The sequence below is a fragment of the Bos indicus x Bos taurus genome, chromosome 4 (assembly GCF_003369695.1).
Source record: "Bos indicus x Bos taurus breed Angus x Brahman F1 hybrid chromosome 4, Bos_hybrid_MaternalHap_v2.0, whole genome shotgun sequence".
In the NCBI taxonomy this organism is placed as follows: Eukaryota; Metazoa; Chordata; class Mammalia; order Artiodactyla; family Bovidae; genus Bos; species Bos indicus x Bos taurus.
The window spans coordinates 95,684,896-95,708,563 of record NC_040079.1 but is presented as its reverse complement, the minus strand read 5'-3'; the positions used below and the strand labels follow the sequence as shown (position 1 = coordinate 95,708,563).

The 23,668-nt window shown below is 35.6% G+C and overlaps 1 protein-coding gene across 1 annotated transcript in view; it reads right to left on the bottom strand.

Annotated features, from left to right (window-relative positions):
• Positions 1-4,755: 4,755 nt before the first annotated feature.
• MEOX2 (mesenchyme homeobox 2) overlaps positions 4,756-23,668 on the bottom strand; it is a 76,014-nt gene continuing 57,101 nt past the window's right edge. The window contains exon 3 of the mRNA XM_027540020.1: positions 4,756-6,168. Coding sequence (XP_027395821.1) covers positions 5,944-6,168 — 225 coding nt within the window. The 3' untranslated portion in view covers positions 4,756-5,943. The remainder of the gene's footprint in view (positions 6,169-23,668) is intronic.

Genomic DNA, 23,668 nt, shown 5'->3' with positions numbered 1-23,668 from the left:
ACATGTAATTAGTATACACATATTTATTGATTGAGTGAATTGAATTGACTAATAACCAAATATTGACTAAGAAACCTTGGGAAAAAATAAAGAAAATTTAAGGCAAAATAATTTTGAATAAGTTCTTTGATTTACCAATTCTATAGTATCAGAATGGTACATAGGTTTCTCCATAAGGCTATTCTTTAATAATTTAAATTTTGTCATTAGGTATAATATGCTTTAAAAAAAAACTTAATGAGGAATAAGAAATGATTTCTATTTGGCTGTCATAGCAACTTCTGCAATGCCTTGCAAGCACTAGGAAAATTTTAATAAATAATTTTATTTATTAAAAATTACAATTAATTATCACCAGTAATTTCATAAATAATGTTGGCAATCACACAGGCTCTTTAATATATCTGGAAGTCAGTTTTGATTGCTATTTTAAAAAAATAATTAAAGATCAAGAAAAAGTTTTTCTTAAAATAACTGTTTCTTCTTTTTAAGGGCTCAATTCACATTCCCCTCTCCTCCCTGTTTGTTTTCATTGCAATCAAAGAAAGTTTACTGCATTCATACTTCTTAAAGGTATTTTTTTTTAATCTTTGCAATTGTATCATCCAGTGTTTTATCAATGGCTATGTGACTTGCTTAGAAGACATGACTGGTAACTTCTAGAAGAACTTTTATTTGTAAAGTATTTCTCATTAGAAATACTTGTCATTATGTAGAGTTTAAATTTTCCTATTTTTTAAGAGAGAAAAATGGTGTTTATTGTATATTTTTGTAAGCTTACTACTGCCAGTAGAGGGAGAAAATGTTTTAATGGAAATGTTGAGATTTGTTTTTGTTATTGCTATTTTCCTTAAGCCAGAAGTCCAAAATTTTTGAATAATTATTATATTTGTTAATATCAAGATATCATATGAACAGTCTCTTATTACATGGAACAGTGTAACTATTTTATATTTAAAATGATGCTTTAATAAAGGCAAAAATATTGACTGATTTTTAATTTAAAATTTTAATTAAAATATTAATGTTTAATTTTTAATTAAAATGTTTAATTTTAATTTAAAATGTTTAATTTTTAATAAAGGTGAAAATTTTGACTTCCCTGGTGGCTCAGACAGTAAAGTGTCTGCCTACAATGCGGGAGACCTGGGTTCAATCCCTGGGTAGGGAAGATCCTCTGCAAAAGAAAATGGCAACCCATTTCAGTACTCTTGCCTAGAAAATCCCATGGACGGAGGAGCCTGGTAGGCTACAGTCCATGGGATTGCAAAGAGTCAGACATGACTGAGTGACTTCACTTTCACTTTCATTGACTGTGAATAAAATAAAATATACATTCATTTGGTCTATGGTTTTTTGTAAGAAATGAGGCTTTTTTTCTTATAGTAATTACTGTTTTTGCAACTGAAATAGTAAAATTGAGAATTTTTCATTTCATAATTTTATAGGCATCTAATATATTACAGAAAATTAATACATTTAATATGTAAAACCTTATCAATTAATGAGTAAAACAAACAAATTAAAAAGTACTAAGGATCCGAGCAATGATTTTAAAAATATAATTGTCAATAAGCACAATAAGATGTTCAACATTATTAGAAATTAAAAGCAAATTAAAACATGCTTTCCTTCAGCTTAGAAGTAATAAGAACTATGATGGTTATTATTGCCATAAATATAGTGAAATAAGTGTAGGTATGTAAGTGGATATTTTTAGGTGGGAAATCAGCAATCTGTATAAAAATTCCTAACAACAAGCACACTTCTTTGTCCCAAATAACCTACTTCTTATAAAATCACTTCATGAGAAAAATCAGATTTTGCAAAGAGGAATGTAAAAAGTAGTTCATTTCAATACTATGTAGGGAATACTTGGGGGAGGCAGTAAATATTCACTATAAGGGATTTATTAAATATTGCATACTGCATCCACTTAAAGAAATACTACTTAGGTATTAAATAAGCTTATATTATTAAAACTAAACCAAACAGTTTACAGAGCAGCATGTATGCTGTTTCAACTACTACTCAAAATATACATTTTTACTGATAAATACTTTCTAAAATTTGTGTAATAAAAACTTTCTGTTACCTATGTATATTCTGAGAACACATGCACAGCATTTCTCCTCAGGAAACATCTACACATGATTTAAACATTGCTAAGTAAGCCTAAATCCAGTTAAAGAGGCCTGCACAATTTCATGTCACTAATACATTTTAGTAATCCGGGTAACAGTAAGGATTCTGCTAGAGTCTTCATGAGGTACCAGATAAGAGTGTGGTCACAATTAAGCACCATTTCATTTAATCAATCTGACCTGTGGTGGTCTGTCGTCAAACTGAACATTTCACAAGTCATTTCCACACTTATTTTATGTAATGTCCTTCAGGATATACTAAAACTGTGGTTGGGGTTATTTTAAGTGAGTTTAGTTTGTTTAAAAAAAAAATGGCAAGCTTGGTTCTCAAGCCTCTGAAGAGGAACATATAGGCTAACAACCATAGGTGAGTATGGGAAGTAGGAAGTAATTGGGATCATATTAATAATGAGGTAACAATATGTGTATCAGTTTTTGGAAAAGCTTTGTAGTGTTCGTCCCTTTAAATCCTGTGGTGAAAAATCACTCTAACCATGACTCCATACTATTTTCAGAGAAAAGTACTTTCATGTCATTATAAATTCCTACGGAGTTACAAAGTCTGACACAGAATTGTATGGAAAGGGCATTATGTGAAAAGATACCATGGAAGCCAGGATCCGAGTGGAAAATCAAAACAAGTAAAGTTCTTTAAAATGCTGTCATTTCTGGAATAAATTAAACCTGATACTATGTGAGAATGTCTTAAGTTCCCTTACAGCAAGGATACTGAGTTATTGTCTAGCAAACAGGCGCCTCTTTTAAGATAATACAAAAATATTCTAAAAAGACAGTTTTTCCAATGAAAATTAATCTAGCTTGCTTGGTTACCTATCAGTGTGTCATTATTTTGCTCAAGTGTTCAAGCATCTTATGTGGTGTATCATTTTAATACGCTGTGAATAAAAATGATGCCCCCTTTTGGGCAGCCAGCAGCCTATCGTGTCTGGTGATTCTTAATGTTCTCTGTAGTCAAATTTCATTACATCATTTTAGAACAGCTCACAACTCCCTAATAAAGGCATGTCCACAATACAAATGCTTCACATTTCCTAAATGTCATACCAATTCAGAATTACTTTTTCCTATTTCATTTATCATGCTAAATTATAATTTCTATTTGGCCATGGTCCTTAACTTTCCTTTTAGCTACTCCTAAGGAGGCCTGGTGTGCTGCGATTCATGGGGTTGCAAAGAGTCGGACACGACTGAGCGACTGAACTGAACTGAAGCTGTACTTTCCTCCTATTTCTGGAAATTATTTTCCTGCTAAAATGAATTATTCTCCACTTTGTACCTATAGAACTCAATTTAATTTTTATCTTTCCACTTCTTCAATTTGTCGAGATGCTTTGAATTTAAATTCTACAATAAGAAAGTCAATCCCCCCAAGTAGATGTCATCAGTACAAATGTAATGTGTATTCATTCAAGTAATTGATAGAAGAGTGTCTGTTTTCTGCCTGGAAGATGTTAATCTGAGCCCTGCCCTCTCCAGTTAATTTAGAAATATTGTTAACTGCTATGATAAGATTTATTATGCAAAGGGGAAAATGTGATATAAACAATCAAATCATTTTATTTCTTGAATGCTTTGTATATATCATACTAGACTAAGCAGAGAAGGCAATGGCACCCCACTCCAGTACTCTTGCCTGGAAAATCCCATGGATGGAGGAGCCTGGAAGGCTGCAGTCCATGGGGTCGCTGAGGGTCGGACACGACTGAGCGACTTCGCTTTCACTTTTCACTTTCATGCATTGGAGAAGGAAATGGCAACCCACTCCATTGTTCTTGCCTGGAGAATCCCAGGGACAGGGGAGCCTGGTGAGCTGCCGTCTATGGGGTTGCACAGAGTTGGACACGACTGAAGCGACTTAGCAGCAGCAAGCAAATTAAAATCAACCAAATGTATTTTTTTATCAGTCTCACATTTCTAAAGCAAATGAAATCAAATAAGGTTTTGGGAAATTTCTACAGATTAGTGTTCTTTATTTTTATTTCTAATTAATCAGAGGGTAGGAGGAACTGCTGGATATTTCCAAATATTTGTGGTTAAAATATTGGACACATGAAGAACAGTGCCATAAAGTTATTAAGTAGGATGTAGGTATCCAATGTATGCACAATCTGCTTGATACCAAGCACATTAAGTCAGTATAGCCCTGGACTTCTTATATTGGTAATTTCCTCTAGGGCTGAGAATTCAGATTAGCTTATGGAGCTTATTTTCACATGAAAAACTCTGGATATTTTTGTGTAAAAACAATTCTTGGATGAATTCATGTCTATTATACATAAGCTTAAAAATATATGACTGGTTTCTCTCATTGTAGTGAATAATATTATTCTCCTTTTATTTCATAAAACACACAATGAAATCTATTTGGCATATTCTTCAGTTCAGGGAAATGGCTTACCATATGCCTATTCTCAGATGCTTTTTTATTACACAAGGATTTTTTCATAATAAAAATTTTCAGAAATAAAAATGTAGATGATTCACTAATTATGATCATCTGCTTTTACACAAGTGCACATGAATTGGGGAGTTTCTGAAGTATTTACAGTAAAGCTTGTAAACATAGGAAATCACAGTAGGAAGACCAAAATTATTTACAAAGGATCATTTATTTAACATATTTTTTTTTACAAAATACAAAAATTGTTGTTCTGCATGAATACATCATATATGAAAAAAATGTGTTTTCACTGAACTTAATTTGAAGACATTCAGAATTTTACCTTCTACCGACTTGAGGAATCAATTTTCTTTTGCAAGTTGTCTATTACCATCGCCAATCGGGGGGAAACCCTTTTTCTTGTTAATTAAATCATATTCACAACAGCTAACATTTTATAGAAATAAAATCAGACAATGTCTGTCATACAAAAGCTCTTTCTGCAAGTAACTGATTTGCCTATGATCCTAAATTTTTTTTTTCCAAGCTATAGATAGGAAGAATTGAGGAGCTAGGTAAGTTGTATAATAATGTATTAGCAGCAGTTGATAGAAAATGCAACATAAGATTTGTTTTGTCTGTGGTACAAGAATATTCCCTATCAGACTCTAATGTATTTTTCTCTACTTGAACACAAGTAAGCACATGCTGATTGTTTCTGGGATGACAAAATGTATAAAAATACAAGAAGCTGGTTCTGTTTGTCATCGTGAGTGGCTATTTTCATCAGCTAATATGAATGCGTTGCTAAACGTAGTGAAGACAGGAAAATGACTTAAGGGTAATATATACAGAGTTAAAATACATTTTTTTTAACCCACTTAAGAATGATTTCAGGCACTGTGGCTGTTTGGGATAAAAATGGTTCATGGTTTATTCTTGAATAGTAATGTAATTGTCAGTGCAAGCGAGAGCAAATACCTGCCCACTGTCACACACATGACCTCGGACATCTGCAATGTTCAAAGCCAATTCATCTTCTCTATCTTCACTCTGGAGGCACCTTCGATACAAATGCTTCATAGTTTGCTCTTGATAGCAATTTAATTTTCAGTGCAAGCAAAAGCAAACACAAAGGCTGCTCACTGTCATACACACAACCAACACCTCTGGAATATTCAAAGCAAGTTCACCTCCATCTTCTCTGTGGAAGCATCTTTCGTAAGTGGCACTTAGTGTAAACCCTCTATAAATCATGAAAAACAGACTCGGGATGCCTGAACTTAATAATATTAAAAATCAAGGTCATAGTCCTCTCTCTGTGTAAATGATGTTCGAGTAAGGCTTGCCATCATAACATTTCTTTCCTGAGAATGGAGCTGATCCCCTCTGTCTGTATCATAAGTGTGCATGCTCAGAGCTGTGGTCACTGTCGTGGCTGTCTTCATTTGCTAGCGAGTCCCCTGTTTGCTGGAGGGTGGCTGCACCGATTCCCGAGAGCTCTGAAGGGAGGAGTGTTCCCTTTTTCACATTCACCAGTTCCTTTTCTCGAGCGGCAGCACCTTGCTGTCCTCCTTTTACCCTCTTCCACTTCATTCGCCTGTTCTGGAACCACACTTTCACCTTTAACAAAGAAAGGGAACAAGTGAAAGAAAGAAAGAAAGTGAAATGGACAAATTTTTTTCTTCCATTTTGGTCATCAATGGAAAAAAATGGCTTTTCAAAAGCTTTTACAAATACACTGTGAAGTAATGAATATGAAAATAAGTCACCATTGAATTTAATCAGGGCCCATGTTCATAGTGATTTTAAAACATTCAGAAGGTCCCAAGTCCTGTATTTTGTATTTTATAACATGTGCTAAGTCGCTTCAAAAGACCCTGATGCTTGGAAAGATTGAAGGCAGGAGAAGGGGACAACAGAGGACGAGATGGTTGGACGGCATCACTGATTCAATTGACATGAGTTTGAGCAAGCTCCGGGAGATGGTGAAGGACAAGGAAGCCTGGCGAGCTGCAGTCTATGGGGTCGCAAAGAGTCGGACACGACCGAGTGACTGAACAACAAAGCTGCTTCACTCGTGTCCAACTCTGTGTGACCCAAAGGACCGTAGCCCTGCAAGCTCCTCTGTCCATGGGATCCTCCAGGCAAGAATACTGAAGTGTGTGATCAAAACCCCATCATTTACATCTCCTGTACTAGCAGGCAGGTTCTTTACCACTAGCCCGCCTGGGAAGCCCATTTTATGACACAGCATGTAAAAGAATAGATGGGAACGTACTGTATCATTTTAGGTTGTTCAAAGGTATTTAGTTTATGAAGAGTTTCTGTGCTTTAGAACTACCATTCAGTAATTGTTTTGGTCAAACAACACCCACTTTTCCCCCTCCCCCTGCTGTCAATTCCTGGACCAATGTAAAGTATACTCAGGGAGCTACTGATGAAGCTCCGTCTGGAACGTCATTCTGTGCCCCTGCAGTCCACTGCTGCACTCACAGAGCTTTATTTGGCCATTTCACCTCAGAGTGAGTCCATCTTCTTCTGAACTATGCTTTTTGTCCTCCCTTAATACTTTGATTTTACATTACAAATATGTGATTCTGATTTCCTCAAAACGAGATCAGAAATTGTCCAATACTTTGATTTTACATTACAAATATGTGATTCTGATTTCCTCAAAACGAGATCAGAAATTGTCCCTGGTACTGCTGTTTAGTTGCTCAGTCGTGTTTGACTCTGTGACCACTCGAACTGCAGCACACCAGGCTTTCCTGTCCTTCAACATCTCCCAGAGCTTGCTCAAACTCATGTCCATTGAGTCAATGATTCCACCCAACCATCTCCTCTGTCGTCCCCTTCTCCTCCTGCCCTCAATCTTGTCCAGCATCAGGGTTTTTTTCCAGTGAGTCAGTTCTTCGCATCAGGTGGCCAAAGTATTGGAGTTTCAGCTTCAGCATCAGTCCTTCCAATGAATATTGATTTCCTTTAGGACTGACAGGTTTGATCTCCTTGCTGTCCAAAATTTTCACTAATACTTATTAAATGCTAATACTGAGTTTGTATATTATGTTAATCACATCAGCTTTGTAGAGATATATTTTCCTTCTAAAATCTTAACTGAAGTTACCTAATATATGATAGAAGTGATTTAGCATGCATGCACATAATAAAACAAAAATTGCACATATGCATTAAATGACCATCCACGGCCACAATCATAATAATGGCATCATTTCATTTTCTTGTTTAGGAAGAAATTAGTTCCTTTCCTATTGCACTTTTCATCTTTGTATATTATTAAGCTAAGTAAGCTAAGTGTTCCTTTTACACTCTCTGCCTACTCCACTTAAAGTTACCACAAGCCTGAATTTTGTGTTTATCATCCCTAAGCCTTTATTTGGGTTTCCTCGATGGCTCAGTGAGTATAGAATCTGCCTGCAATGCAGGAGACACAGGAACGTAGGTTTGATCCCTGGGTCAGCAAGATCCCCTGGAGGAGGAAATGGCAACCCACTCCAGTATTCCTGACTGGGAAATCCCACGGACAGAGGAGCCTGGCGGGCTACAGTGAAAAGGGCTGCAAACAGTCTGATGCGACTGAGCATACGGAACCCAAGCCTTTATTTGAAACAAATAAACAGAGACAACAGCTTTTCTCACCACACATGGACCCTAAAAAGTACCGTTTAATTCTTCTTGTCTTTTAGGTTTATCAAAATGGAATGCTTTTAACTATAAGACATGTTTTTTCTTTTTTTTAATATTGTCCCATTTTATTTGGTTTCTTTCTTTTAATTGAAGTATAGACCCTGATTCTGGGAAAGATTGATGGCAGGAGGAGAAGGGGACGACAGAGGATGAGACGGTTGGGTGGCACCATTGAGTGGATGGACATGGGTTTGGGTGGACTCCTGGCGTTGGTGATGGACAGGGAGGCCTGGTGTGCTGCGGTTCATGGGGTCGCAAAGAGTCAGACACGACTGAGCGACTGAACTGACTGACTGATGGCTGTTTTACACTGTTGTGTTTTTACTGTGACTCGGTTACACATTCTTTTTCATATTCTTTTCCATTATAGTTTATCACATGATATTGAATATAGTTCCTTGTGCTATAAAGTAGGACCTCGTTGTTTATCTATACTATACATACCATTAACTCTAGGTTTCTTGCCTAATCCATGTTGATTCAAGGCATGGCATTCTCTTCTTATGACTGTGTGCGATTCCATTCTGTGAATATATCACTGTGTACCCACCCATTCCCCTGTTCATAGACACTTGAACTATTTTTTCTTTTATAATTGATTGTTATAAATATTCTTGCAGTTATGCTGTGATAAACGTGTGATAGAACTTCTCTGAGTATACATCCAGGATTTTCCATGAGTGGGCCACAGGGTATATGAACGTTGAATTTAATGTGATAATATAGAAAAATTATTTTCTAAAGTTTCATCAATTTTCACAGTCCAGAGTGTAAGAGTTCTTATCGATCCACATCTTAGTGGCACTATTTGGATTTGTAAGTAAAGTTTTTTCCAATATAATGACCATAAATGTTATCTCACCATGTTCTAATTTTCCATTTCCTGATTACTAATAAGGTAAAGCATCTTTAAGTGTTTATGATCCATTTGTATCTCTTCTTTTGTGAAATGCCTCCACATCTTTGGGTTGCAGTGAATGTTTTTTGATTTAATTTCATTCCTTATTTTGTTGTTCAGTTGCATTCCTTATGGACTCATAAAATATGTTCCAGACGCTAATTTAATGCTTTGGGGTTATATGGCTGTTATTACAATATATTAGTTTATAGTGTGTCCTTTTCCTTTCCTTGGGTATCTTTTGACCTTTTGGGTATCTTTTGATGATCAGAAACTCTAAAATTTATTATATTCAAATTTATCAAATGTTTCTGTTATGACTATCTTTTTCATGTCTTCATTAAAAATCTTTCTTCTGAGACCATTAAGGTACTCTTCTATGTCTTCTTTTAAAAAGTTTTAAGGTTTGCTTTTCAAATCGAAGTTAAGTGCTTAACTCTGACTATTGATTTTAGTATATACTGCAAAGAAAATTTCTAAATTTATTTTATTCCAGTTGTATAAGTTGTTCCAAGACCATTTAACAAATAGTCCACTCTTTTCCCAGAAATTATTGTTTTCAACTGTCGTATGTCGAGTTTCCATGCATGCATAGCTTTATTGATGCACTCAATTATTCTCTCCTTTTGACATAAAAAATCATCTTAATTATTATAATTTCATAGGAAGTCTTCATATTTGACACAGATAGTTCTGTTATATTCTACTCCAGGAATATTTTGAATAGTCTCCATTTTCATTTTATAAACAATCTCAATTGCTGTAAATTCAAAGTACTAAGAGAAGCTAAAGAGAAAGATACTATATTTCTAAAGATGTATTTATTTCTGCCAAGTCGCTTCAGTCGTGTCTGACTCTGTGCGACCCCATGGACTGCAGCCTACCAGGCTTCCCCGTCCATGGGATTCTCCAGGCAAGAACACTGGAGTGGGTTGCCATTTCCTTCTCCAATGCGTGGAAGTGGAAAGTGAAAGTAAAGTCACTCAGTCGTGTCTGACTCTTAGCGACCCCATGGACTGCAGCCTACCAGGCTCCTCCATCCATGGGGTTTTCCGGGCAACAGTACTGGAGTGGGGTGCCATTGCCTTCTCCTGTATTTATTTCAGTGGTCTTCAAATCACAATAAATCACCATACTCCATCAAAATTAGTACAGTTTTCTCAGCTGCTGGCACGAAAAAAATCTTTAAACCATGTCATTTCTCAACTCTGCATTTTCATTGTTCTATCAGACTATAATTGAAATCTTGTATTATACATTACCCATATATATATTATCCACTTAATTAAAAAAAAATAAGAAAATGTAGAAACTCAGAATTTTTACTAAAATAGATTGATTAAAAACAAGTGGATTGATATTCTTGTGTTATTGTTACTTAATAACCAAATGATAAGATGTGATTTTTAATCACATATCTACTCAGGGCTAAGCAACTATACCGATAGGTGCTACATATGCACTTTCCAAACACGAATATTTATAGATGAGGAAGTTGAGACTTAAAGCTTAAACGACTTGCCAAAGAACACAAAAATAGGTAAATGTGGTGCCAGAATTTAAACCTGGGGTTGGTTTGGCTTCAAATTGATTTTATTTTGTTTTGTTCCTGTTATATGTCAAGCTTATACATTTTAAGCCTTCAGGTTAGAAAAGTAAAGCATATAAAGTATGTGAATGCCATCCATATGACTAGTATCATTCAGGTAATTCTCCTACTCAATATAATTAGGTTTGTAAATATGACACTATCTTCCTGTACTGTAATTCAGGTAATTATACTACTCAATTTAATTACCACTGTAAGCTTGACATTGCATGTTTCATTAGATCTTTTCCACATGAATTGGGCTCTACTTCTGGCTTCACTTCTGCGTGAATTTGAGAAAATTATACTTCTCTCTGCCTCAATTTTCATATTTGTACTGTTGGAATAATGAGCCTTTCAAGATTCTCCATAGAGACATTTTCTCCATGGACAAATCCAGATGGAAGAAACACATCATCATCATTGTCACTGAAGAGTGAAATATCCAGCCAAAATAATCTTGGCAGAAAATGGGAAGAATAGATTTTGTTAAATCTACACTTATTTCCTTTTTTAGGAGAAGGGGTGCAGTAATTCTGTAATACCAGTATAAAACCTGTTATGTGCAATTCGACATGAGGAAAATGTAAGAAGATGGTATGGATTTTAGAAACAGTATAGGCTATTTTGTGTTGTTTCCTGTGTCTACCATGTGAAATTTTGCCATTTCATTTTCTTAAACAGACTAATGAAAGACTTCATTAAAGGGCTTCCCAAGTGGCTCAGTGGTAAAGAATTCTGCCAGTGTGAGAGATGCAAGAATCATGGGTTCAGTCTCTGGGTTGGGAAGATCCCCTGGAGGAGGAAATGGCTATCCACTCCAGTATTTTTGCCTTCAGAGTCCGGTGTATATAGGAGCCTGGTGGGCTACAATCCATGGGGTCACAAAAGAGTGGAACAAGCCTAACTGAGCACACACACACACATCATATATATACGTGGTTTATAGATGTGTGCATGTAGGTGAAAGCATTTGATGATTATATAATAAATCTAATAATTCTAACACCTTTATGTATTTTCTCAAGGGATCAGGCTACATATTTCATATGGGAACTCCATGAATTTAGTAATGGAACAAAACAGCAATACATGCAGTGATGAGTACACCTTATAAATTGTGAAGAAAAAGTGCAGAAATTCAGTGTGTCCAGATGTATTTTCAAACATACTATGAAATATTGGGACGAACTAAAATAAGGAGAGGAAGATCTGGGGGTGCATATATTTTTCCACAACCATCACAGTATTAAAAACAAGTCCATAAAAGCAATTTCAAATTATGTCAATATTGCCATTAGAATAATAACACCATGGTTTTATAAATAAAGAAGCTTTATAGTTTAATTTATTATCACTTAATAATCCAGCTTTGTTGGCTAGATTGAAAAAATACTTTTGTAAGACAGTGAAAGAATAATCATTCAAATGCTTGACAATTTTTAAAATAAGGAAATTATTTTGATTAAAGTTTACAAGTTTGTTTCATATAAAAATCTGTATTTATAAACTAAGTACAGTTAAACTAATCTCATGCTTTCTTGATGACTTGGAATCTCTATTTATTCACTCATTCATACACTCAGTATTACTGCATGCTTAGTAATAGGTAAGAGGGGTTAGACCAAGGAACGTATACAAGTAAATAAGAAATAATTCCGGCCCGCAAGGGCAGTTTACGGGCTATATGTGAGGCCTTTGGCATATACTGAGATGCATAAAGATTAGCTTCATCTTTTACAGAATATCCTTAAATTGCTTGCAGTTGTAGTTGGTGTCATTGCTAATCCCCTAATAAGAGATTCCCTGAAAGGTCCATAAGATGGCATGAACCCACCCCTACATCAATGTCGCACACTGCTTTGTTGCCACACAATTATTATAGAAAACCATTTCCCTCCTCTGGGAATCTCATGATGTTATTGCTACTGGCATCCTCTGTGCCTCTGCTTTTTTCGTCCTAGTAACCTAGAGTAGTACCTTAGGAGCTGGGACACTGTATCATCAAATATTTTGCGTACAACTAAAACAAATCTGCCCATCTTGGAGTATGATATATAAATTTTGCAAACTTTTATTGCTTTATTTGGGCTTAAAACATCTGGTCCCATCACTTCATGGGAAATAGATGGGGAGACAGTGGAAACAGTGTCAGACTTTATTTTTTGGGGCTCCAAAATCACTGTGGATGATGATTGCAGCCATGAAATTAAAAGACGTTTACTCCTTGAAAGGAAAGTGATGACCAACCTAGATAGTATATTGAAAAGCAGAGACATTACTTTGCCAACAAAGGTTTGTCTAGTCAAGGCTATGGTTTTTCCAGTGGTCATGTATGGATGTGAGAGTTGGACTGTGAAGAAAGCTGAGTGCTGAAGAATTGATGCTTTTGAACTGTGGTGTTGGAGAAGACTCTTGAGAGTCCCTTGGACTGCAAGGAGATCCAACCAGTCCATTCTGAAGGAGATGAGCCCTGGGATTTCTTTGGAAGGAATGATGCTAAAGCTGAAACTCCAGTGCTTTGGCCACCTCATGCGAAGAGTTGACTCATTGGAAAAGATTCTGATGCTGGGAGGGATTGGGGGCAGGAGGAGAAGGGGATGACAGAGGATGAGATGGCTGGATGGCATCACCGACTCGATGGATGTGAGTCTGAGTGAACTCTGGAAGTTGGTGATGGACAGGGAGGCCTGGTGTGCTGTGATTTATGGGGTCACAAAGAGTCGGACATGACTGAGCAACTGAACTGAACTGAAAATCAATTTATCTCATATCTGCAATTTCTCTGGAAATGCTGGTTAATTAATTTTTTATTATTTCCTTTTTTAAAGTTTGGCTCTAAGGCAAGATTCCATATAAAGTATATTTTGTTTCGTAGTATGATGAACAACTCAGATAAAAATTTCTCCCATAAGAATCTGAGTAAAGAAAAAATACTATTTTTCATGAAATCAAAGCAATATAAACTAGACTTGCAGACTATCGATGACTACATGAAGATAATATTTTTGAATAAAATCTTCATAATAAAAAATAACAAATGAAATAATAACCTATAGTATTGGTTATAAACATTTAAGGTGCTCAGTTATAAACCTTACTGTTCAGAATATCTGATTATTATGAAATCTCACTTTTGATCCCTTAGTTAAAGTATTTTGTATTCACATTGCCTGCATGATCAAACTAATATATAAATAAATATAAAAATATTTATTCACATATTAGTAAAGAAAACAGCTCAGAGAATCTTATTGTCACTAATTTGCTTAAATGATGTATTTCAGAATCTAGGAATCTAATATTTCTCTGTAATAAAAATATTGTGAGAATCATTCCTGGTATTTGTTAAACATTCATTTTATCTCTTTAATTTATTCAGTCATTCACATATGGCCTTCTATGTATAAGTTCATCTAAGGGTTCACAATACATCAGGAGAACACAAATGAAATATGTATCTGGATTGTCATACAATTTCCTAAAATGGCCTGAGGCGAAATGTTGATAGAAAGTAGAATCTACATGATGCTATTACCCATATTTATAGAATACCATAAATGTCTGTCTTTTGAAGAAACAATCGTAACACATAACATCTGGATGAAAATAAATATTTCAGTGACATATCTAGATGTCTCTAAACATCTGGAATTTGTAGATTTAATATTCCAACTGTTTCTATTTGTATATGAACACTTGAAATACTGTAGACACTGTCTAACAAATATTTATTCACATCTTTAACATGTGAAAGCATGCAAAGGAGTAATTGTATAAATACAATTTGGAAATTTAATCACACCTGTGTGATTAAATTGATCATGGCAGCTGATCCAGTAAACCTAATGTAAACAGACTCTAGTAAGATACATCCAAGTAATTCAGTGGCAAAGTCAATAGATGAACTGAAAAATTAGAGCCCAGATTGCTCTCTAAGGTAGGGATGAAAAATGGGGGAAAAGAAAGCTTCCTTACTCGTCCTGCCTGAATAGATTTATATCTGATTAAGAGAAGGAATCCCTTGGCTGTTTCCAACAAGTTCATGGGAGCTGCCAGTTGACTCTGTTGTTTCTACAGCAGTGCAACATGGGGTTGGGAGGTAGTGTGCATGCATGTGTGTGTGTGTGTGTGTGTGTGTGTGTGTTTGGGGGGGGGGGGTTGGATTGGAGGTTAAAGGGAGTTAGGACATATTCCATGACTAAAGACTGAATTCCTGCATAGAGGACTGCCTCTCACCTTTCTCCTCTATTTTAAAACAATGTTTATGACCAGGAAATCACTTCCTGGCCTCTATAATTTTCGGTTTCAAAGCCTCTTTTTTTTTGTCCTTAGAATGCCTGAGAACCAGGCTCACTAATGTAGTCATAAAACATTTACTATTTCACATGTTTTTGGACAAACTGAATACACATTAGCCATTGGCAGTCATGAGCAAATAACATGTTGAACAAGAAATAAACTCTTTTTTAGGAAACAAATGAAATTCTCCATGAAACGAAATTAGGGTTAGGGTTAAGGTTAATGCAATCAGTACTATTACAAGCTGATCGTATGTATTACATTCTCCTTTCCCAAAATGCAGCCAGAGTAATAATTCACATGATGAGCAAAATTCTTAGAGACTGATTACTTTTATTTTGACCCTTTAGAAATGTCCTGGAGTACTAAATGCTAACAATTATACCTCTTTCTGTCAAACATGATGGAATTCAACTCAAATGACCTATTTATGAGTAAAAATTTACAGTGAAATTTTACTACTCCTAATTGTATTTCTACACAAGATTAAAAATATGGATATGAGTTTTACTTATTTTAAGTGAAATCCTGTCACCTCAGTAGATCATGAACAAAAGACTTCAGCAAATCTGAGTGGAAATATCAAAACTAAATTAGGCACTTTTCTCCATTACTGTGTTAAAAATTTCCTAAACAGCAGTCTTGAATACATGGAATTTATATATTCTGATCCACTGCTGGTACTTACCTTGTTTAAACTACTAAGATCAGCTAGAATGACGGCCTTTGTTCTCAACATCTTGTCTAATCTCTGGCTTAAGGTTTAACAATAGCAACACATCACAACCAGTGCATACTATTTTAAGAAATGACCTCTTCCCTAGCCACTGTCTAATTTTGTGAAATTTGTGAAATATAAATATTTTATTGAAACACATAAACTCATCATTCTTATAAGAATAGTAGAATACTAGAAATTCTTAAGACTCAATCTAAATATTCTGATTATTTCTTTTTTTTATTTTATTTTTAAACTTTACATAATTGTATTAGTTTTGCCAAATATCAAAATGAATCCGCCACAGGTATACATGTGTTCCCCATCCTGAACCCTCCTCCCTCCTCCCTCCCCATACCATCCCTCTGGGTCGTCCCAGTGCACTAGCCCCAAGCATCCAGTATCCTGCATCGAACCTGGACTGGCATCTCGTTTCATATATCAGAATATATGTAAGCCCTCACTTCACTTTTATTAGATTTAGGAGCTGTCTCCAAAATTATTCTAAGAACTTGTAATGGCAATTGCTACTGTCATAAGAATATATATTGACACTAAAGTATTCAGTAATTTCAATAACTGGAAAAAATTTTTAAATTGAAAAAAACTGTCTTGCATAAAAATTATAAGTGCTAAAGAGAAATGAAGTTAAAATCAATCCTAAATTGACTATGTTTCTGAGGTTTTCGTGACGAGTCATAGACATAGGGAGATTGACTTGTAGAAAGTGTCCTATATCCAAATTCTCTAGAAACTGTCCTTTATTAGACTTGTGTTTATTCTTTTATAGATGTCATGGAACATATGCAATGCTGTATATACATATTTAGATAACAGAATATCTCTTTAAAGTTGAACATACCAACACAAAAGTTGAATCGGCTCCTCAAAATTTTCAGGAACTTCTTAGTAATACTTTACATTATATGAAAAAAAAAATATGTGACTGCAAGGATAATGTGAAAAAGGAGTAATCTTTCACAGCAGAAGATGTTTTTCTTTAACATTACACTGTAAATGATGATCTGTGTTGCAACACATGATATGTTTCAAAATGTTACTGTTGATTTGCTGATTAAATATAAACTAATTGTTTCCTTATTGAGGAAATTCCCAAAATTAAAGCTTATTTTATATTCCACCATCAACTCATTCACCCTATTCTCTACTCCCACTTTTCTGGTCAGACCCCAATCATATTTAATCTCTCAAAATATCAGTCATACCATCAGATCAGATCAGATCAGCTATTCCAAATCCTGAAAGATGATGCTGTGAAAGTGCTGCACTCAATATGCCAGCAAATTTGGAGAACTCAGCAGTGGCCACAGGACTGGAAAAGGTCAGTTTTCATTCCAATCCCAAAGTCATACCATGTGCAAGCAAAAGAAACATCTAACTGTTACTCTGCGGCTGCTCCTGCTAAGTCACTTCAGTCGTGTCCGACTCTGTGCGACCCCATAGACGGCAGCCCACCAGGCTCCCCTGTCCCTGGGATTCTCCATGCAAGAACACTGGAGTGGGTTGCCATTTCCTTCTCCAATGCATAAAAGTGAAAAGTGAAAGTGAAGTCGCTCAGTCGTGTCTGACTCCCAGTGACCCCATGGACTGCAGCCCACCAGGCTCCTCCATCCATGGGATTTTCCAGGCAAGAGTACTGGAGTGGGGTGCCATTGCCTTCTCCGATGACTGTTAAAAACTACTCTAAAGATATGAGGAAATATCTAAAACCATGGACTACACAAGGTTACCTAGAATAGACAATATGTCTGATTTTGCAGATATAACTTATTAGCTAAATAACTAAAAGCACTCATATAAATGTATAGAAATTAACCTGCAAAGGAGAAGCATTGTGTAAAATGCTCAGTAAAAGACAAAACCACTATTTACTTGGCCCAGGAAAAATTCTCCTTCATGGTCATCCAAAAAATTGATGTCTATTTGGAAAACACTTGGAAATGAGCCATTTAATGATTTATGAGTAACAAACAAAACATAATTCCTCTCCTTTCCACTAACGGAATGTGATCCAACTAGGTAGGATTTTTCCATTTATCTTGGCAGCAGAATCATTAATTCAGTCTGTTTATTCTGGTCAGTTAGCTTACAAATCTGCAATATCGCACCTTTGATTAGCTTTGTAAAATGATTTTGTGACATGGAAGGAGCTCTCATTCTTTCTGTATCTGGCAGTCTTGACTCTATAAATATGTCCATTTTTGACACTCCTATAGTTTTATGCAACTGCCTTCCCTCTTCATCCCACTGTGAGATATTAAAACTTTGGCATGAGTTTTTTCCAAGTGCGTCTGGATGGATGAAAAAGCCAGAATAAGCTTGTCAAACTTAAAAATACCTTGGGACAGGAGGGTCTTTAGACTGACTGGCTCTTCTAAGTATTCCAAGTGACTCTGCCAATTAAGGATTATTAGCTGTTGATTGAGAACAGTATAGAAGAATATGTTGTACACGTGAAGGTGTAAATTAGAAGCTGGATGGTTACTACAGTGTAACTGTTATACAAAACAGCGTTGGGCTTTCCTGGTGGCTCAGACATTAAAAGAATCCACCTGCAATGCAGGAGACCTGGGTTCAGTCCCTGGATTGGGAAGATCCCCTGGAGGAGGGCATGGAAACCCACTCCAGTATTGTTGCCTGGAGAATCCCCATAGACAGTGGAGTCTGGCAGGCTAAATCCATGGGGTCAAAAAGAGTCAGACACGACTAAGTGACTAAGTGCATAATTAAAATATTTAAAGCTTAACTTCGTCCCAGTGTCTCCACTTCTATTGAACATAAAACAATTTTCTTTAATACCTAAGTGCTAATATGGAATTACTGTGCAGGATAAGCCTCTTTTCTCTTTACCCTTCTTCTTCCTCTTTGGCCAGATGGAATTCAAAGGGGATAACAGATGTCCCCTACCTGTACCGGCATTGCCACGTGGGAGACACAAACATAAAAGTCCAATTTCTTTGGAGATTTCAGAGCTGTTCCTCCAGATTTGAAAATTTGAGTCCTGAGTAATAGTTAAGGGTTTCGCATATATTATTTTTTTTCTAAAAGGAAATCTAATCATTATTTCAAATATTTACAATCACATGTATAGCCCATTGTAGAATATGTGACAGGTATATTGATGGGGACATGAGTTTGAGCAAGCTCCAGGAGTTGGTGATGGACAGGGAAGCCTGGCATGCTGTAGTCCATGGGGTTGCAAAGAGTCAGACACCACTGAATGACTGAACTGATATTGATTGGGTGATATAAACAAAGGAGCAGTATCTACAAATAAAATATCAGTTATACATATACATTTTTATAGACAACTAAGTTTTCTAAATAAAAGTACATTTAAAACTGCTTCTGTTTATAAATTAAGTTTCATTTAGGAGAAAGTTATTTCTGTGAAATAATTTTGCTACTAGTGGAAATGATTCAATATTTGTTGCTTTTTCCCTTTATATTATATAGAACATATCTATTCTTTCTCTGTATTTGAATCTTGGAAGGCTTTTAAAAAATAGAGAAAAAATATTTTAAGAGATTAAACATCCTATTAAAGTTTAGGAAAACACTAAACAATATGGGAGTAGATATAATATTCTTTGGTGTATACATTTAAGTTACTTTAATAAATCCTATGTTATTTTAAAGTATGGAAAAAATAAATCTTTCAGTAAAATGAAATTGAAAAATTGCAAATCTAGAATTAGAATATTTTACAGGTGGAAACCCTATGAAAGGGATGCTATTTAATATTTTAAATCAAGACATAGATTACATAGATATGTATGAATGGCATTAATGCAAAATCAAAGAAATGGAATAGCTGTATCTCAATTAAAAGAAGATGAATGAAAAGGCTTCGATTGATAACTCTATGTTTATAATTTTAAAAGCCCAACCATGAGAAAATTAACTGAAAATATCTCCCTGATTGACAGGTATTTTTATTACAAAAGGATTAACCCACTATGCCTTTCATAGCAAAGAAGCTTTCCCCCTCTGAGTAATAGATTTGTTTTATAGCTTATGCTAAAAGTTCTTTCACATACATTGTGACATATAAACCTGAGTAAAAGAAAGAGAAGGTAGTTTTAATTTCCATTTTATGCCTTGGGGAGATTGTTACTTGCCTAAGAATACACAATTCCATCTGGCAAATACAGGGTTTTTGTTCCGATTTTTTCTCATAACAATTGAATTTTTCTTAGTAGCAAAAACTAAAGACATAATTTTGATTTGGAATTTAGATTCCACATATACCCATTATATCTTTTATTAACTTGACAAACTGATTAATAGATATTTATAGGATAAAAAACTTCTGAACAATACCAAATTTGCAATTATTTGAAAACCTAATTATCTCAGGATTTACTTTTGTTGTTGTAATTTTTCCCTTTATGAGACTATAGTTGGATTGTTTCCCTAATGACCTCCAAAAATTTTTGCCTTCCTTCCATGTATCCACTCCCGTAGGTGGTGATCTCTTACCGAGCTTGGTCATATGATTCGCTTTAGACAATGGGACTTTAGGAAACATGATCTGAGCAGAGGCTTTGAACACCCACGCACACTGAATACTTCTACCACTATTTGAAGAACGCCAGGGAGCCTTTTAGAAGATGAAATCACACATGCAACAGAGACAGAGGCAAGCTGTTCCAGGTGAGGCTGCCTAGAACAACCAGTTCTCAGTCACCCACCAGCTGAAGAGAGTTGCACAAGGGCTCTAGGTAAGGCCAGAAGTAGAACTGTCCAATTGAGCTCAGATAAAAATTTTTGATCCTCAAAACTTTGAGGAAATTAAGTGCTGATTATTATTTAAAGCCATTAAGACTTTTAAGAGGTTTGTTACACAGCAAAGTCTAAGTGATACAGAATTTTAAAGAGACTCTTAAAAAAGACAAAGATTAAAATTGGGCATGTGTGTGTGTAGAGTATGAAAAGTGAAGTGAAAGTTTTAGTCACTCAGTCGTGTTTGACTCTTTGACACCCCATGGAATGTAGCCCACCAGGCTCCTCTGTTCATAGAATTCTCCAGGCAAGAATCCTGGAATGGGCAGCCATTCCTATATCCAGGGGATAGTCCCACCCAGGGATCCAACCTGGGTTTCCTGCATTGCAGGCAGATTCTTTACCATCTGAGTCACCACGGAACTCCTGTGTATATAGTGTGTATGTACATATACATATGATATAATTTTTCATGTAATTGCTTATAATTCTTTTCCAAGAATGGCAAGTCAGGAAGAAAGAATAAATACTCAAAATGCCTTCAAAATTTCCAAACAAGATTTACAGAATTCCTCCTAAAAAGAAATTATTCTTGGCCAAAAGTGAAACCTCTACTCTATGATCAGATAATGACAGGGAACCACAGGACATCTCCAACAAAGAAAGCACAGATTTTTACTTTTCTCTTAATTAAGAGTATAGTTATACATCCCACATTTCTGTAGATTACAAGCTAACTCTAGTTTCTTATTTCCTTTATGTATCACTTTAAATACAGTTACATTTCCTAGAATTCACATTCTCTTTACAAAAACATTAATGTGTAATTCCATCCCTCCATCATATTTTTCCTGTTCCCAGTTAAAAAAAAAATAGAGCAAAAAAGCAGATGTCTGATGATGTAGATTTTGGATCCTGCTTTCCATCGTGCCAAATGTTGTACACTTATGGAGAGAACTTTGTATGTGAAGTTCAAGGGAAGGAAAATGTTGTGCTCCATAACTTAGGTACTAGTCATAATATTTAATAAAATATAAACTGCCAATAAATAGAACCACATAAAAGTGTTCCTCTGTATATTTTCACTACCCAGAATGATCCTACTAAAAGCTGAAATATAGAAATTAACAGAAGGAAAGCAAATGATTTAAGAAGTTGGATAAAATAACTCGCTCTCCTAAGATAGTATTCATTTGTCCACACCCTGTTGATATTTCTTTGGTTCCAATGGGATCCCTGGAGGAGGTACACGCAGTGAAAGAGGAAATGAGACTCTGCTCCTAAGAGTGCCAATCATAACTGCACTGTCCATAAAGATGTTTGCGTTTGCCTTTCAGGAATGTTTTTCTAAAGATTAGCAACTATTAACCATCAGTAGGCTAGATTCTTCTAGGGAAAATCAGAACTCATATAAAAGAGTGCTCAGGGAAACTATTCGAGCAAATCATTTGCCATTCAGATAAAATCCAAGAAAGGATCTAAAACGTAATTAATTAAAATATTATTTATGTCTTATTAACTGGTGTTCACAGATCGCTAATCATTTCAAAGTTTCTCTAAATGAGTGGGTACCAGAATTTGTAATTTCTGAGACAAATACAATTTCAAAAATATTTTGGGCAGTGGGGTAGATATTTACCAATGATCTATGTGCCCTTGTGCCTACCATGCCTCAGCTCCCTTAAATTTAAGTGGTACCATTGACTATTTCCAGTGGTACCATTGACTATTTCCAGACATTAGAGTGTAAATGGAAGTGACATGGGTCATTTCCAGGTGAAAACATTTAGAGGTCAATGCATGAACCTCCAGCTCTTTCTTACCTCTTGCAGTTACCAAGGACACCACATGTCAGGATGCCAGAAGGTCAGACTGGGTCCTGAGTGATTATTTGGAATGCTGGACTTGCAAAGTTAGTATGGAGAGTGAACAAACAATAAACTTTATTCTTATGTCATTCAGATTTGAGGGTTAATGTATTACTGCAACATAAACCCTATCCTGAGCAATAAAGGATACTAACATGGGGGTTCCCAAATTTCTGTTATGTAAAATAAGGAGATTTAAAAAATAAACAAGATGAATGGTGAGAGTAACATGGAAGCATATACACTGACATATGTAAATAAACAGCCAATGGGAATTTGCTGTAGGACTCAGGGAACACAAACTGGGACTCTGTCACAACCTAGAGAGTGGGATGGGGTGGGAGGTGGAAGGGAGGTTAAAAAGGGAGGGGACATATGTACACCTATGGTTAATATATGTTGATGTATGACAGAAATCAAACCAATTTTGTAAAGCAATCATCAATCAATTAAAAATAAAAGAATATAAAAAATAAAAGTCCTCTCCATATGCCATCATTATATAAAAGAAATAATATTTTAAAAACAAAAAATAGAAGAAAGATACAATCACAGAACAAACAATGATTCCATAAACTGAATAAACCCAGAGGGATGGGATGGGGAGGGAGGTGGGAGGGGGGTTCAGGATGGGGAACACATGTACCCCCGTGGCAGATTCATGTCAACATACGGCAAAACCAATACAATATTGTAAAGTAAAAAATAAATAAATAAATATGACTATTTTATTCTTCAGGGAGTCCTTGGTGGCTCAGACAGTAAAAAGTCTGCCTGCAGTATGGGAGACCCGGGTATGATCCTTGTGTTGGGAAGATCCTCTGGAGAAGGAAGTGGCAACCCACTCCAATGTTCTTGCCTGGAGAATCCCATGGACATGAGATCACAAAGAGTCAGACACGACTGAGCGACTTCACTTCACTTTATTTTATTCTTCCTTAATTATATCATTATGCTGGGCAAAAGCTTCATCATGAAAGAAAAAATTGGTCTACCCAGTGATATTTGAGAATCACAGATCTAGATATCTAGAATTACAGATCATAATAACCATGCCATGGTATGATCACTCACCTAGAGCCAGACATCCTAGAATGGAAGTGAAGTGGGCCTTAGGAAGCATCACTATGAACAAAGCTAGGCGAGGTGATGGAATTTCAACTGAGCTATTTCAAATCCTAAAAGATAATGCTCTTAAAGTGCTATACTCAATATGCCAGCAAGTCTGGTAAGTAACTCAGCAGTGACTACAGGACTGGGAAAGGTCAGTTTTCATTTAAATCCCAAAGAAAGGC